General features: G+C 40.0%; 1 protein-coding gene across 2 annotated transcripts in view; it reads right to left on the bottom strand.

Annotated features, from left to right (window-relative positions):
- Positions 1–15,949, bottom strand: part of Cacna2d3 (calcium voltage-gated channel auxiliary subunit alpha2delta 3) — a 940,778-nt gene that overhangs the window by 334,696 nt on the left and 590,133 nt on the right. For both annotated transcript variants that reach the window (XM_070018501.1, XM_070018499.1), the window contains exon 12: positions 2,043–2,121. In XM_070018501.1, the coding sequence (XP_069874602.1) occupies positions 2,043–2,121 (79 nt within the window). The remainder of the gene's footprint in view (positions 1–2,042; positions 2,122–15,949) is intronic.

The following is a 15,949-nucleotide window of genomic DNA, read 5'->3' on the forward strand; positions in this document are numbered from 1 at the left end:
AGAAAGAAAGAGAGAAAGAGAGAGCAAGGAAGGAAGAGAGAAAGAAAGAAAAAGAGAGAGAAAGAGAAAGAAAGAGATAAAGGGAGAGAGAGAGAGAGAGAGAGGCCAAGAATGAAAAGAAAAACAAAAATACCTCTCCCTAGTCTTTCAAGGAACTCAAGCTTCTTTCCCCCTCAGAATTCTGAGTCACTTCCTTTCCAAAACATTTTTTTTAATATCAGGGAGCAACTTCAGTTGTATGCAACTAAAATAACTTTTTCTGCAGTCTCCAAAACTGCAACAAAGACCTACAAGCCTTTCATGGATTCCTCTTTTTTCCAAACACTAAAAGTTTTACAAAGGCTGACTTAGGAGACCAATAAATGAGTCCATCAACACTACTATATGACATGACATACCTTCCTTTATTAGTATTAATAGTTTACTTATTTTTCAAACATTAAAGAAAATCTATACTCTGAGTAATGTTCAAAACTGGGCTCTATTGGAGCAGCCGAGATGAAGTCAGAGTGCAAAGCTGCTCTGTAGTGTCAGAGGAGAGACAAGGCAGATCCACAGGTGGCGTAACACAAAGAGTCATTTCAGGTATTTGTATGTCCAGGCTGGGCTACTGGCTTAACTTTCATGGCCTATAATGTGTATTGGGCTGGGACCATCACTGCTCGTCTATTGGTGAAATTCTGAGGTCATTCCAGATAGTTTGGGTAACTGTTAGTGGATAGTGGAGGCTGTGTTTGAAATCTGGGGAGTTGGCAATCTACTGCCTTGCCATGCTTTGTCTCCCTGGCCCTGAAGTAAAATGAAAAAATGAAAGCCTGTGGCTTCCCTTCCTATTCTGTCTCAACATTATGCAACACGGTGACAATGTTACCAGCAATATCTAAGTGTTCTCATCACAAATGGTAAATATATGAAGCAATGTATATTTAACTACCTTCGTTTAGTCTGTCCACCATGTATGTATGTATATGTATATACAGATTATATATAGATATCACATTGTACAACATGTTTTGTCAATTATAAAAGAAAAATAATCAAAAAGAACTATTATTAACATCCCCATCACTGATATTAGAATTCTGGGTGAATTAAAGTTACTAACAATTAGTCATGTGGGAACATATCAGGAATTTCGGTGCACAGGGTTTTCACATAACATACAGTTTATCCCATGTGGTATATAGATGGCATGAGCAGGGCAGAAGGCATCTGCCCATGATCACTGAGGGACTCAGGTGGGGACTGTTTCATTGAAAACATGGAGCTGATGTATTCCCAGGATCAGAAGAGAGTATGAATGCCCCACACCAGCTCCAGAAATGCCTCAAGCTAAGTTCTGTCAGAGAGTAGCACTCGGAATGAGTCTCAACATCCTGCCTGCCTGAATGAGGGCTGGCTATGGTAAGAGAACATTTATAGTTAGTATCTCTGTCATAGACATTCTCCCAAGATTACACCACTACTAAACAACAGAGTGAAGAGACTTAATCTCTCCACTTGACTATGTCATCATTTTTGGAGGAACTGTTATACAGCTATTAATAATCAATTAGAAACAGATATTAGAGTCCATGGCCTTCTCACATATTATCTTTCATATGGAAGCTAAAAAAGGTGATCTTATTTCAAGTAGAGAGTGGAATAATAGTTCTTAGAGGCTGAGAAAGGCAGAGGCAGGGATTTAGAAAGGCTGGGTAACAGTTATAAAACTATAGCTAACTAAGAGAATTAGGTTCAAGAATTCTAGAGCACATCAGCGTATAATTAATTCAATGCTAGTTGGAAGAGGTTTTGAAAATTCTCAACTTAAAGAAATGATAAATGTCTAGGGTGAGATATACACCATTGCTCTAATTTGACCACTCTACATCGTGGAGATGTGTCAAACATCACCCTGTACCCCCAAGAATATGTGCAATTACTGTTTGTCAATCAAAATAGTATAGCCTTCCCTTACAGCTCTCATCTTTTGTATATCTTTTCCTAATCCCACACATGCAAGGGCAGTGATCAGAGGAGAGCATGTTACGGAGACCCACCTTTGTTGGCACAGGCCATCCATTTGAGGTTGTCTGCAAAAGCAGCCTCTCGTCCAATGAGGTAGGTGAAGATGCGAACCTGAAAGGAAGGCAGACACAGGGTGAGAACTGTCTTGCACAGACCACGTGCATGCCTCACACATATGCGCTCTACCTCTTTAATGCTCCATGCTTCCCATCTGCAGGAACATATTTAAGACATTTGAAGTACAGTAGGCTAGAAATATATTCAGAACTGGGGCCTTTGATCTTTGAAGCCATATGGCACCAGTGGTAGTTGTTTTTCGGTGTGCAACTCACGACAGAGGAGGTTGACTTGAAACAGGACACTGGCAGCATCATGTGCCTGGGTTTTCTCCACATATGGACAAGATCATCCAGGTCTGGACTAAATCTCCCAACTATTTTCTTCCTTTTCACAGGAAAGTGAGTGTGCTCTTATTGAGAGACAAACTGCCAATGAAAGACCCTTGACATTTTCTCCACTACAAAACTGCAGGAACTTTCTTACCATCTTCAGGGGCTATTGTGATTTTAGAACATCATCAACTGGAAGGGAGATGCACAGTCTGTGGGAACTTTCTCTCATTATGCTAAGATTTTGGTCCCAAAGAGCTGAGAACACATGTGATATCTTGGCTCTCTCATCTTCTATTGCTTTCTCAACTTTCACTAGTCCAGCACTCTGCTTACTCCCCAAGTATGTGATCGTTAGAATGGAAGGAAGATAAAGAATTAAGCAATAGAGGAAACGAATATGACCAAAGTATATTATAGGTATATATTACATTCCATATTCATTATATAGTACATATTACAATAAAGCCTCCTGCACATTTTTTTAAAAGGACTTAACTCATTTCATTAAATATAAAATGATACATGGTCAACACTGTGCAGTCCAAAGCAATATTCTGACAGGCAAATGTAGTCCATTGGTCACTTCTTTGTGACTGAGCTCAACAAAGATATGGCATTAGATGCTCAACTAGAACATCAAAGGCTTGACCAACCTCAGCTGATGTCCTCTGAATTCAGCCAGCTAGTGGATCAGACACCACTGCTGTTCTTCCAATGACTTTGCTACAATTGTGGCTAACTGGTATCTGGTGGAGTTAGTTCTGGGAGGCTGATTTCCTCCACCCAACTCTCCTTTTGTGAAGAGATAGAAGGAGCCGTGTCTCGTTCATATATATCTTCCTAGAACATGGGAGTTGGCACATCACAACTCAATACAAAAATGAATGAAAATATACGAAGTAGTGCAGCAAGCTGTACAACGAAGATTTTGCTTTAATTTTGAATATTCCCTGATCTAGATATCATAACTCGAAGGCTTCTGGTGACTGTCTTACTTCCAAATTGAAGAGCTATTTAAATGCAGCCTCAGCCTGTCCTTATCTGCATTAGAGGAGTCATTCTATTCCCTGCAGCTCCAGCATAGGGGCGTCCTGGGTGCACAGGAGGTAATGGATACACTCTTGCTCTAATTTGACCATTGTACATTGTGATAAAATATCACCCTGTACCCCAAGAATCTGTACAATTACTGTTTGTCAATTAAAATACTGGAGCTTTCTCTTAGAGCTCTCATATTTTTATATCTTTTCCTAATTCTATACATGTAAGGAAGGGCATGGGGAGACATGCTGGAGACAGGTTTTTGATTGTCTTTGCTTCCTAGGTGATTTCCACATCATTCCACATCATTTGGAAGCAAGAGTATAATTCTTTTTTTATATAAGTTTTTTTTATTGTGAAAATACTGTACAGAGGGGTTACAGTTATATGAGCAAGGTGATGAGTACATTTCTTATCCAACATTGTTGCCTCCTCCTTTGTTTTTCCCCTACCATCCCATTTCTCCCACCTCCTCAACTACAGCCCCCCACCTCTCACCCCTCCACCCCCGCCTAAATTGTAAAGTTTGTTTTTCAACATAGCGTCTTGTATGTCTCATTGTTGCAATGGGTCAATCTGTATCCCTATTTAAACAATTTTTTTCCCTTTCCCTTCCCAAATTATACCAACATCAAATGCAGTGAAAACAGGGGTTATCCCATGGGGGAGGGACATACAAAGCAACAAAAAATCACATGGTACCTTATAAATAAGTTAGAAACAATAGTAAGGAAGAAAAAACCACTTGTGTCCCTATCTTGGGGTTCATTTCGTTTAACATCATCTTATATGAGCTTTTCTGCTTGTCCCAGACATATACTAGTTATTGCAAATAAGGGAAACCATGGGACCTATATTTCTTTGGGCCTGGTTTACTTCACTTAATATAATTTTTTCCAAGTCTTTCCATTTCCTAACAAATGGAGCAATATCATTAATTCTTAAACAGTGGGAGATTCTGCCCTCCCTTAGAAAAAAAATTAAAAAATCAAGTATACTACTGTACATGCACAAAACTGGTTACCACTGACATCAGCCTCCAGTACATACACAAAGAAATCTGCCTTTCCTGTTCATTTTCTCTGCTTGGCTCCTGTCTGTATACCGCTGAGCATCTCTGATTTAGGGAGAAACTAAGACCCAGTTAAATGAAGTTTCATCAAGCTCTGATCTCATGAAAGAGGTCTGAGGCTTCAGGATAGCGTTGTATCATCTCTCAAACTACTGGGCAGGCTAACTCTTCCAGTACAGTTGATCTCAACTAGCTCTAAGTCCACTTAGTTCATCACCTATTGGAACTAGAACAGAAGTCCAGCCTCTTAAAATCTATTTCATGCTTGTTCATAAATCTTTGTCTTTAATTTCAAATGTATGCCCTCTAAACAAGAAAACACCAGACTGATTAAATTATACCCCCATTGTCTCTAAGTCAAGCAAGAAAGTCCAAGTGATAACTCTTAGACTATAAAGCCAAAAATCTCTCTTTGGAGATAAAGTCCCAAGACAAAGCATCCCAAGGGTGGTGGTGTGTGCCAGCCCACTCTGCTGTCCAGATGAAGCTTAGTATAAAACAGTCCTCTCTTGGAGGCACAGTTAAAACCCCAGAACAATGCATTAAATCACTGGAAAAACTTCTATAATTCTTCATTCAAAAGATGGCAACTGACTTGGAAAACCAGTAGGAGAATGCCAAGCTTCAGATCAGACATGACTACTCAAAAATAGTGTTAACAACAGCCACAATAATGAAAACCATCAGCATTACCCCATACCAACACCCCTCTATGCCTCTGAAATCAGCACTATCCATGGGGCAGGTACTATGCTAAGGGATTTATAGGCATCATATTAATTTTGTTCCTTTATACCTTATTTATTGTTTTACAAGGAAAAATTAGAATCCTGTTTAATATTGCATTTATGTGCAATCCTTGACTCCTAGTAGACTGATCTCTTTATCTGAAACAGTTCAGAAATGATTTGTTACATCTCGGCCTATAAAATAAGCATCATCAACTAAAAATGAGTTTATGCTCTATATTTTCCACAATAATGTCTTGCAATTAATCACAAAAGGAAAGTGATTTTATTTAAGGTATAAAACATTTTAAAGGAAAATTTTACAATAACTATAGCATTTTACATTTGGAAGTTTTTTGACCAAATAACTCTACATCTAGGCATTTATCTTATTGCCAGGGTTACAGACAAAATTCCTATGGAGATGAACAGTTAACAATGATGGCATGAGTGGCAGAACATTGTCTTCTAGAAGCCCAAAACTTCACACTGAAATGGTTTTATAAATACACAGTGATAAAAGTACAAAAATATTCATTCTTATTACTATAAAGGTCAAAAATGAAATTTTAACTGTTTTTTGATGGTTGATTGGTAAAGAAATTAAAGTATGTTTGGGTATTAGTATATAATGCCGCTCTTTATTCATCCATTACGATTTGGTTAAGGTAAATAAGCAAATTGTAGGTTATTTTGTAGTAAAAAATACTATTTTCCTAAAGGAGACTCACTTTCTACAGATAAACTTTTATATCTTGAGTGACAGAGTGGTTTTTACAAAGAACCAAGTATTGCTTTAATAATTAAAGCTCATTTTAAATGAGAAGAAAGTAATGACACTGCAATGTTTCAAACAATTCTACGTGGGAATATGAAGGTTAAACCTGATGAATTATATTTCAACTATTGGAGGTTCCATCCCTAAAAAGTACCCCCAAACTACTTTCACTGGTTTTCCTTTAGCCCAGATGCTTTTCTGATGTGGTAAGGAGACTTAGCAGAGCCAGATTTAGTGTAGTCTTGAAAGTCAAGGAAGGACACAAGACAATTAGATTCTCATGGGCAAGAGCCACAGCTCAGTGTAAGCCAGGACAGTTGTCAGGATATACCAAGCACTCACTCTCATGTCCAGAAAGCATCGCCCTCATTGGTAGGAAGACAGGCATTTAAAAAAAGTCTGCATCAATCTTTTAGTTCAGTTTGTCTCTTGTTTAAGTTTGAATGGTTTTTCAATGTTCTACGAACCCTATTAGGCTTAATAAAATATTTGGAGTACATTTTCAAAGTTCAAAGTCACTTTCTTTAATCTACTTAGTATAAAATTTCACAAAGAAAACAAACAAAAAACTCGATCCACTTCCCCCCCTCAAAAAAAAAGCAGACTATACTTCTTATTCATGTATTTACATGAGAAACTCACAGGCACCATTCCTTTGTACCTTTACTGAACATAGACAGAATGAACTTGCCAAGTTGATGTAACCATTATTTTCATTATATCACCCATTGAAGTAGAGGAAAGGAAGTGAATGCTAGGGAAATACTAATGGCAATGGCACCAAGCTAGAGTAAAGGCTGCTGCCTGGACGGCTGCCCACAATAACTAAGGGGAAGAGCAGATGGTCCTCACCTATCTGTCACCTGTCACTTCTGAGTGCATACCACATGCCAACGACTATTCCCATGAATACAAAGTGAACTGTCCTGCACAGTTGACATCTTTCTGAGTGTAAAAGAGTAATGAATGGCAAATTCATGTATAATTTTTATTTATTGAATCAAAGACTTGTCAATAAAACAAAGCAGCGAAACGTGATGTAGAGTGAGAGGAGCTGCTATTTTAGAAAAGGGAGAAGGAGGGGCTGGGAAGGTGGCTTAGGGTAGAGCACTTGCCTTGCATGCCTGAGGCCCTGGGTTCGATTCCTCAGCACCATACAAGCAAAAAGAAAAAAAGCCGGAAGTGGCGCTGTGGCTCAAGTGGTAGAGCGCTAGCCTTGAGCTGAAGAGCTGAAGGACAGCGCCCAGGCTCAGAGTTCAGGCCCCATGACCAGACCCCCCCCCCAAAAAAAGGGAGAAGGAAATGAAAGGATTTGGACAGAAAGGTGGTGGGGAAGAGGAGATCTGCTATATGCCTTTTAGGAAGAATGCTCTATTTGAAGGTAACAAATGGGACCAAGCCACTGAGAGAGGGATGCTGAAGTAATACCAAAGAGGCCACTCTAAAGGAGGGCAGTTACCCAAGAGATGGTCTAGGGACTAAACTGGAGAAGCAATGAGCATCAGACCCCAGGGACCCTGAAGGTCACCGTCAAGAGCATGGACTTTTATAGCAAGAACAGAAGGGATCAAGTAGAAGCTGTACATGGGGTGACACATAACATAAAAGGGTCATTCTGACTGCAGCATGGGCCACCGACCAGCAATTGTGCTCAATCTAGTTGTCCACTAGACTTTCATCATATTCTTATAATTCCAATCAATCATGTCTGACCCAAGAACAGTTCAATCAGATCATCTAGAATTTTAGTGTGAAGTCAAGGTTAAGAAACCATGGCCTTAGAGATATGAGAGTATAAACTGAGGTACCACATAGGAAGCCACTTTGAGTTTCCAGGTAAGAGGTAACAGTGGCTCTGGAAAGGGCCATTAGAGTTCTCAGATGTCACTAAGCAACAGAACTACCAGGACCTTGAAGCATATACTAAAGATGGAGCCCTGCTCTCCGAAAATTCATTTTAAGGATGCCAGGGTACCTATTTTTAAGTCTCCAGGGAGATATGACACAGGTGGTCTAAGCCCAAAGCACTGAAGAATTACCATCAAGAGCATGGAGCCTGAGCAAAGAAAGGTGGGCCTAGGAATTCAGAAATTACTGAAGCCATTTCCAGAAAGCTGTTCATATCGACTGCTTAAGGCAAAACTTAAGGAAACTCACACTCGGTGGCTAAAAATAATGGAGCTACATAAAGATGACATTTATAAAGAAGTTTGTGTCCTCAAAAGAAGGTATGAACGTCAGACACCAGACAGACTCAGCAAGCAGGGTCAGCTGATGCTATTTTCTTCTTTTCCAAAGAAAGGCAGGTCTGTGCCTGTCTCTCTGAACCTGCCATGCGGGGTCTTCACACCTAGAAATTATATTAATCCCTCATGTTCCCAGATGTAGTAGAAATAGCTCAAGGACAGAGCTCTTACACGTTTTCAAATAGCCATAGTCTATGCTGTTTTAAAAAAGTGAGGGCAATTTTTAATTTCAAAATACAATGCAACTACAAATCTATTATTTTCACCTTTAAAAACATGCAGCTTGTGTGCATTATATGTGTAAATGACATTCACTATATGAATTGTGCAGAAACTATGGGTACTGCTCATGTTCAGGGCTTGTAAATTTTAATTCTGTGAACTGGCAGCTTCCAACTGGATGGGTGGGTGGAAGCATCTTTATGAATTTTCATTTGTGTAGATCTCATTTCATTCCATAAAATATCTCCAGGGTGTCTCAAAATGATGAGCTATTTCAGCATTAAAACCAGTTCTCCTGATACGTTTATATTTTAAAGTTAATTTGATGCTATTGAAACATTCTTCACAAAAAAAAAATTCGTAACACACTTCTATTGTGATTTGTCAGTTTCTAAGAATGCAGAAAAGCATTTCTGAATAAAAATCTCTATACTAAGCAGAAGATGAGGACAGAACTGGATTATTCACCAAAAAAATGCTTCATCAGTCACTGCCAATATTTATCTTCATAAAAATGCTATGAGACAGAGATGGGCTTATAGAAGAGTAACTCCACAGGAAACAGTTATATTGAGCAGGCTGCTTTAATCTAGAAACCATCATGCTCATAATGAAAGGAGAAATATCCTTATCCAGAAGGATGAGAGAGGCAACTTAGGTAGCATTACCCTGAGAAGCAATAAAATGGGATAAATTGAATTAGATTACAAAAGTAATAAAGTTTCAACAAATGAATATCATAGATCTTTATGAAAAATGAACTGTCATTTTGTCAATGCTCTAAGAGTCTAAGTGTAAACTCTTTTCTCCCAAGCATAAATGACTGATACTTCATGTGTGGTATTGAAAATATCCTAATTCTGAAAGAATGATCATTTGCAATTTTCTGCCAGGGATGGAGACATTTGCATTCCTTGGCTACATGCTTTGTCAAGGTGAAGAGGACAGGTGTGTCTGTAGTAGGCAGAGTTCATCCCTATGGTTGGGAAAAAAAAGATTATTCACTATGTAAATGAAGCAGTAATATTCTAACTACAAGCATCCTCAAAGGGGATGACACAATGGGCGGTGCAGGACAATTGCCCTCATTCAGGAGGAACAGCCATTGTGTTGGTCTTGTCTTTCTAGTCTTTTTTTTAATGCTCAGATGGCTGGGGCTTCACTAACCTTGGAGAGTCTCTGTCTCCTAGGGATTATCTCATTCCTGGAGATAGAAAACCATGCCTGTAAGTACATCATTCATATGCAAAACCCAATTCACAGCTCACAGCTAATCTTTTCATCTAGGATATTCCAGGATTCCTCTCACATTCCAGGTCATTACCAGGACCAGGCTAGGGACACCTCTGTACCCCAGTCCTTGTTGAAGCAATTCCCACTAGTCAATGCTAAAGCTGCCTGCCCTGCCACACCTCTTCCCTTGGAAACCTTTAGAAACGCTTTACCTCTCAATTCTCTCTCTTTCTGCCCATTCCTCTTGCCTCTGTGCTTTCTTGTGTAGCCCTTTTACTCTGGGCATGCCTCCTGGATCTTAAAAACTACAATAAAATGAACCTCTTCTTTCATGAAAGTCATTGCTGTGTCTGTGTGCTTTACTGACACACAAGTTCTTGGACCCTTTGGAACAACCAGAAAGCAGGAGACCATGACTGCACCTGTGTTCATCTCTACACTTACTGGTAGAGATCAAGCTGTTGAACAACTCAGAGCTGAATGACTCACTACTTCAACCATGTGAGATACCCACCCCTCTCTTGCAATCAACAGCAAATGAGAAAATACTAGAAGCAAGGACAGCAGTGAGCTCCAGGAACAAGAATTGCATTCTACTTGTGTTCCGATAACTTGCTAAACAACAAAGTAATCTATCCATAAACGCTTCTCTCACTGTGCCCTAGGTTTAGTTGAAGAGGAAAGTGACTGTTGAGGGAAAGAGTGGGATTTTTCCTAGAAGAGGGGTTTGACAAGCTAACACTGATATTTGCCATTACCAAGGAGAATGGAAAAGACATTGCCTAAAACAGAGTAACACTGAGTTGTATAAGGGCTCAATTTTATTTTAATTTTTATTTTATTGAATTGTATTTTACTTTGTTGGTCATGGGCCTGAACTGTGGGCCTAGGCAGTGCCCCTCAGCTCTTCAGCTCAAGGCTAGCGCTCTACCACTAAAGCCACAACACTACTTCAGGCTTTTTCTGCTTATGTGGTACTGAGGAATGGAACCCAGGGCCTCATGCATGCAAAGCCACCTTCCCAGCCTGAGTTGTATAATGATTATGTTCTATAAACCTTTAGAGAGTCCCAACAGCCAATGAAAATTTGGCAGGAGCTACATATTTTCTTCTATCTTAAGAATTCCCAGTGCTATTTATTCACAATCTAAAGAAGATTTGTGAGATTTGGGCTATCTTCTCTACCAAATCCTAGCTAAAATGCATTCTCCTGAATCTCAGGTTAAGAGCCCTTATCTGATATAGATCACATAATCTACATTGTAAATTCTGTAACAACAAACTATTCTTTGTTATAATCAAAATATGCTCTTTCAAGGAAAGTGCTCACCAAATTGAGACACAAGTTTATTTACACATTCATTCTTTGATGATTTGGAGAGTACATGATATTGGCTACCCACACTCTGATCCAGAAAAGTCACGTGGGGAAGGAGTTCTCATATGGAGGTACAAGAGAAGACTGCACCCTGGAAGAGATGAGGCATCACTTTAAAGCTTAGGTTTTTATGATGCCCATCATGTCACAGAGACTTTGCACCAAATTTAAAGAAGCAAAAGTGGGCAGTGCACTAAAGATTCCCAGCCAACTCAGTTTTAAATCCACAGAATCAGCACAGTGCTTGGCACAGAACCAGTACTCAAACACTTGTTCATAGACCAATAAAAATCCATGTCTGTGTACACAAATCCATCTCCAAGCATCAGGCTGCTAGCCATAGGTACAGTCTAGGATTTGCCTGGCTATGGATCCCTTCTTTATTTCTCTTATCCTCCCAGACATCAGAAGCTGAAGTACAGAGAGTTATTTGCTCCCAGGTATGTCCTTCATTCCGGAGTCAACGTGAACAAAAAGACAAATTTGCACATACTTAAATGATCCAACTAGCAAAACAAATGAGAAAATCCATGTAGTAAAGGGTAAACTATTGGCTCAACAAACTCCTGTGTCCCCCCATTGCATCTGGAATACTCTATATTACAGCATCCTCACCATAGCTGAGATGCCCAGAGAGACTCAGAAAACCCAACGAATGTCCTGTAGGACTTTCCATTCACTTTTCCCACAACCTGGCATAACTAGCACAGAAATGATCACATCTTAAAGTTAGTAACACTTGGGACCTGAGGAAACTCTTAACGAAAGTCTCTCCTCTGCTTCTACATTCAGTAACAGCAGGTGGATGATATTGTTTAGTGGGAAATGGGGTCAGGGAGGTGCACAGTTTGAGCAGAATACAGGGTTACTCTAAGGTCTCAGAGTCAGCTTGCCCATTAAGCCCTGATCTGTGTCCCTATATGTTTACAAAAATCTGTTAAATTTCTATTTCCTTGATGCTGTATTGACTTCCTAGTGTGACATACAAATTCCCACCACAGTTGCAACAGTTTCTTTATACTCTTTTTCGGAAATTCCTGTAGACCACATGACACCTTTATAACACCTCTTCTTTTTTTTTTTTTTAATTGTATTTTATTTTATTTGAGAACATACTGTACAGAGGGGCTACAATTACATGGGCAGGATAATGCATATATTTCTTACCAAGCATTGCAGCCTCCTCCTTTGTTTACCCTTCACTTCCCTTCCCCGCCTCCCCCCTCCCCCCACCCAATTTTACCCCCCTCCCCCCACCCAATTATACCCCCCTCCCCCCACACCGACATTGCAAAGCTGGTTTTGACATGACATTTTGTACTTCTCATTGTTGCAACAGGTCCACCTGAATCCTTAAACGACTTGTTTGTCCCCATCTCCTCCACATGTTATACTGACATCAAATATAGTGAAAGTGGGGGTTACACTGTGGGGGAGGGACATACAAAGCAACAAAGAAATAATCTTATAAATGCATAACACCTCTTCTTGGAACTGACCCTACTCCCAAATTCCCATAGTCTACGTAATGTGACCCATGTGACTGCCCACATGACCCATGTTACTGCCCCCCTAAAATTCTGTTTAAATTCAGCCTACACCTGTTCATAGCTGCTGCCTCCATTCCTGCTTGGAGCAGCCCAGCAGGTGTGTCCCCCAATAAAGCCTTGAGCTCCTAGTGGTCGCTTTCGCTCACCTCTCATTTCTTACAGTTACAAAAAGGGTTGATAGTTAGATACAAGTATTTTCGGACCAGGGGCTTTCCTCAAATGGGTTGGGAAAAGTTGGGAGATGATTTGAACTCTCTAACTTGGGAAGCGGTAAACTTCATGGGACTCAAATGCAAGGAATTTGGGTAAATTTTCTGAATAATGTAAAATGCAGCAAAAGAAATAGCTCTTATAGAAGATCTCATCTTGAAGCTTCTCATGCCTAGGCTCTAAAAAGAGAAAAAAAATCAAAAGGTCCTGGAGCTATGAAGTTTGAAGATTAGACTTGGCTGGGCCACTCTATACTTCAGCGGCAGGCTCCTCTTTTTTTCAAATGTTCTCTCCCTGTGAGTGTTTCCCTTTACCTCCAAGAAGGAGCATAAGACTAAAATTCCTTTGGCTGTGGGTATAAATGGAGGCCTTGTGATTTTGCTTTTGTTTTTGTTTTCTTGTGTTGGTGAACTGAAGGCCTAGAGCTATTACTTGGCTTTTTGCCCAAAGCTGGCTCTCTACAACTTGAGCCACAACTCTACATCTGGCTTTTGGGTACTTAATTGGAGATAAACATCTCTTGGCTTTTTATCCTTGAGCTGGTTTTGAACCATCATTCTCTGATCTCAAAGGATCACTGAGTAGCTAAGATTACAGGTATGAGCCACCAGTCCCTGGCTCCTCTTGATGATTTTACTGGTTGTAGGGCAAAGCCCCAGTAAGCAGTAAAATGCCTTGGATGGAGTGCCCCTCTATGGACTACCTGGTGATCAGCACAGCAGCAGGTTATAGGTCAAGGATTCTGGAGTTTGGAATTTTGCCCAAGTCATTCTTAAACTCATCCAAATCAACATCTGTTGTGGAGTCTAAGATAGCATAGTTGCTTCCTCTCAGGGTTCCTATCACATCTATTTTCCCAACCAGTCCTCCCTGTCACTAAGAATTAGTCCAAAATAGAAAATAGCAGTTTGTGCTTTCACTTCACCTACCACCTTCTGGGACATACTGTTATGAGAAAAGTCCAGGACTTACCACACAACTGTAAGGATAACACTGAGGACAGTGTTCACTCCATCTTACCTGTTACACTTTAAAAAGGCAGGCAGGTAGCAACAGGGCTCCTTGAGGACAGGGAAGGGATAGCTTGAACATCAGAATCACGTGGAGTAGCCCTCCCTCACACCAAAAATTTACCAGATTCCTGCTCCCTAGTTATAAAAAAAAACCTCTTAGATGCTGTAGACACAATAGGGCAAAAGAAATCTTTCACGGTCTCTTCCCTCATGAAAATGATATATTCTTGAAATATGTTTTATGGAATAAGGAAGGTAAAAAGCTATGATGCCCCTACTACTAAAAAGAGGTGATTACAGATTCTCCTCAAGTTTTGGTACTACTTCTGTCCTAGTTTAGTCACATGTTTCAGAGCAGGTACCTGTTTCTCTCTCTGGTCAAGGGGCCTGGGTTAAGAGTCTCCAGCATCATCTTCTAGAACTGTGCTCACCCTCATGCCAAATGTCTCAGATTCCTGAGGAATATAACCATAAGCCACCAGCGCCTGGACTATAAAACTTTTTAATAAGAATGTCTTTAAGCAAAAGATAGCGATCTCTCTCCATTAAGTTCCATTCAACAAATACTTGCAGGGCATCACTATGTACCAGGTTGTTGTATACAGTTACTAGGGGTATAATGGTGACCAATCCCTTATTGCACAAGGAGGTACAGGTAGTTATATGCACCACTGTCAGCTAAGTACAGGAATGTAGGAACAGAAGCACAAAGATGCTTCTGTTATAGAAATGCTATACTATGAAACAAGATTAAAAAATGTTCTACCACAAATTAAGTAGAAACAATACCATCCCATAGTGCCTCAAAATGGGTTAGGCCAATAGCTATGTGAAGGATCATCCTGAACTCTTGAGAACAAATAGGCAAGTCCTCATTAATTCATGAAGATGAACTATTTTCATGGAATTGCAACTTGTATTTGGAAAGCTTCTGGCCTGAAGGATGTCTTCAGCCCAGTGTGATGTGTCAGCCCTAAGAGTAAATATGAGTTTTTGAGATACGGCAGCAGAGCATCCCACAGATGAGGGCTCAATGTCCATCTCTACCATTTGTAGACCACAAAAAGTGTTGGAGAGATCCAGCAAACCTTATGCCTATAGAAGATTGTCTAAGACAGGTCAAGAAAACTATTAAACCAATAACAATAATAATAATATCATTATTAAATGATTAAATTAATAACAATATACTTTGCAGGTCACTCTGGTTAATATTTTGATCTTTTGGGGGGGTCAAAGAAAATAGATAAGAACACTATAGTGTATTCCCTGTTGGTCTTGATGCTAAGACCTTGAGAAGGACTACGTGTAGTGGCTTAGGGGCTACAACTCAAGCCTTATAACTAACTACAGGCCCTAGGCCAGCCTCCTGTCTCAGCAGATAATGAGTTTGGCAATCTGTGATAGTCTTTTCTGGATGCTAATCCCCATCACACAAATTCCATAATGCATGATATAATTTAATACACCTGGCAGACTCACTATGAGTTCCCTCTTTTGTTATGTAATAGCCCAAAGTGAAGCCTAGGGTGGTTAATGCTCTGACAACCAGCTATTATCCCCCATAGCAAGCATTTTCAAAGGATTATTACAATCAGAAACCATTTCGTAGTAACTGACAACTGGAAGCCCATGTCACAAAGTCTGTGGTCTCAGAGTTGCTGTTTAGTTTGCACAGATCTGCAGGGGCTTTCAGCACCAAGTGAAACCACCTGAGCAGTGGTGGAGCTCATAAGCCAAGAAAATCATGTTTGAAAGATTCATGCCTCAGAATCAGCCCTTGGAATCTTTCTATGTTGATATGACTCTTCATCTTCTGCCCCATCTTTTCCCGTTTATATTATTCTGGCTTCTAAGAGCTTGCCTCCAGGGAAGACACAGTGGTCCTGGCGATGTTTCTGCATATAGATTTTGCTGTAGAATGCTCTTTCTTGTGTGGGTGAGGAGGGAAGTAGGAGGTGGAACGCCATCAGGAGATTGACGCTAAGGAATGTCTTTTTTGATATGCATGTCCTGGCTTAACTGAATTCCACTTCAGGAAGCACGCTGAGTTGGATATGACAAGAGAAGAATGAG

Source organism: Dipodomys merriami, unplaced genomic scaffold (genome assembly GCF_024711535.1).
Source record: "Dipodomys merriami isolate MVZ:Mamm:240054 unplaced genomic scaffold, mDipMer1.0.p SCAF_13, whole genome shotgun sequence".
Lineage (NCBI taxonomy): Eukaryota > Metazoa > Chordata > Mammalia > Rodentia > Heteromyidae > Dipodomys > Dipodomys merriami.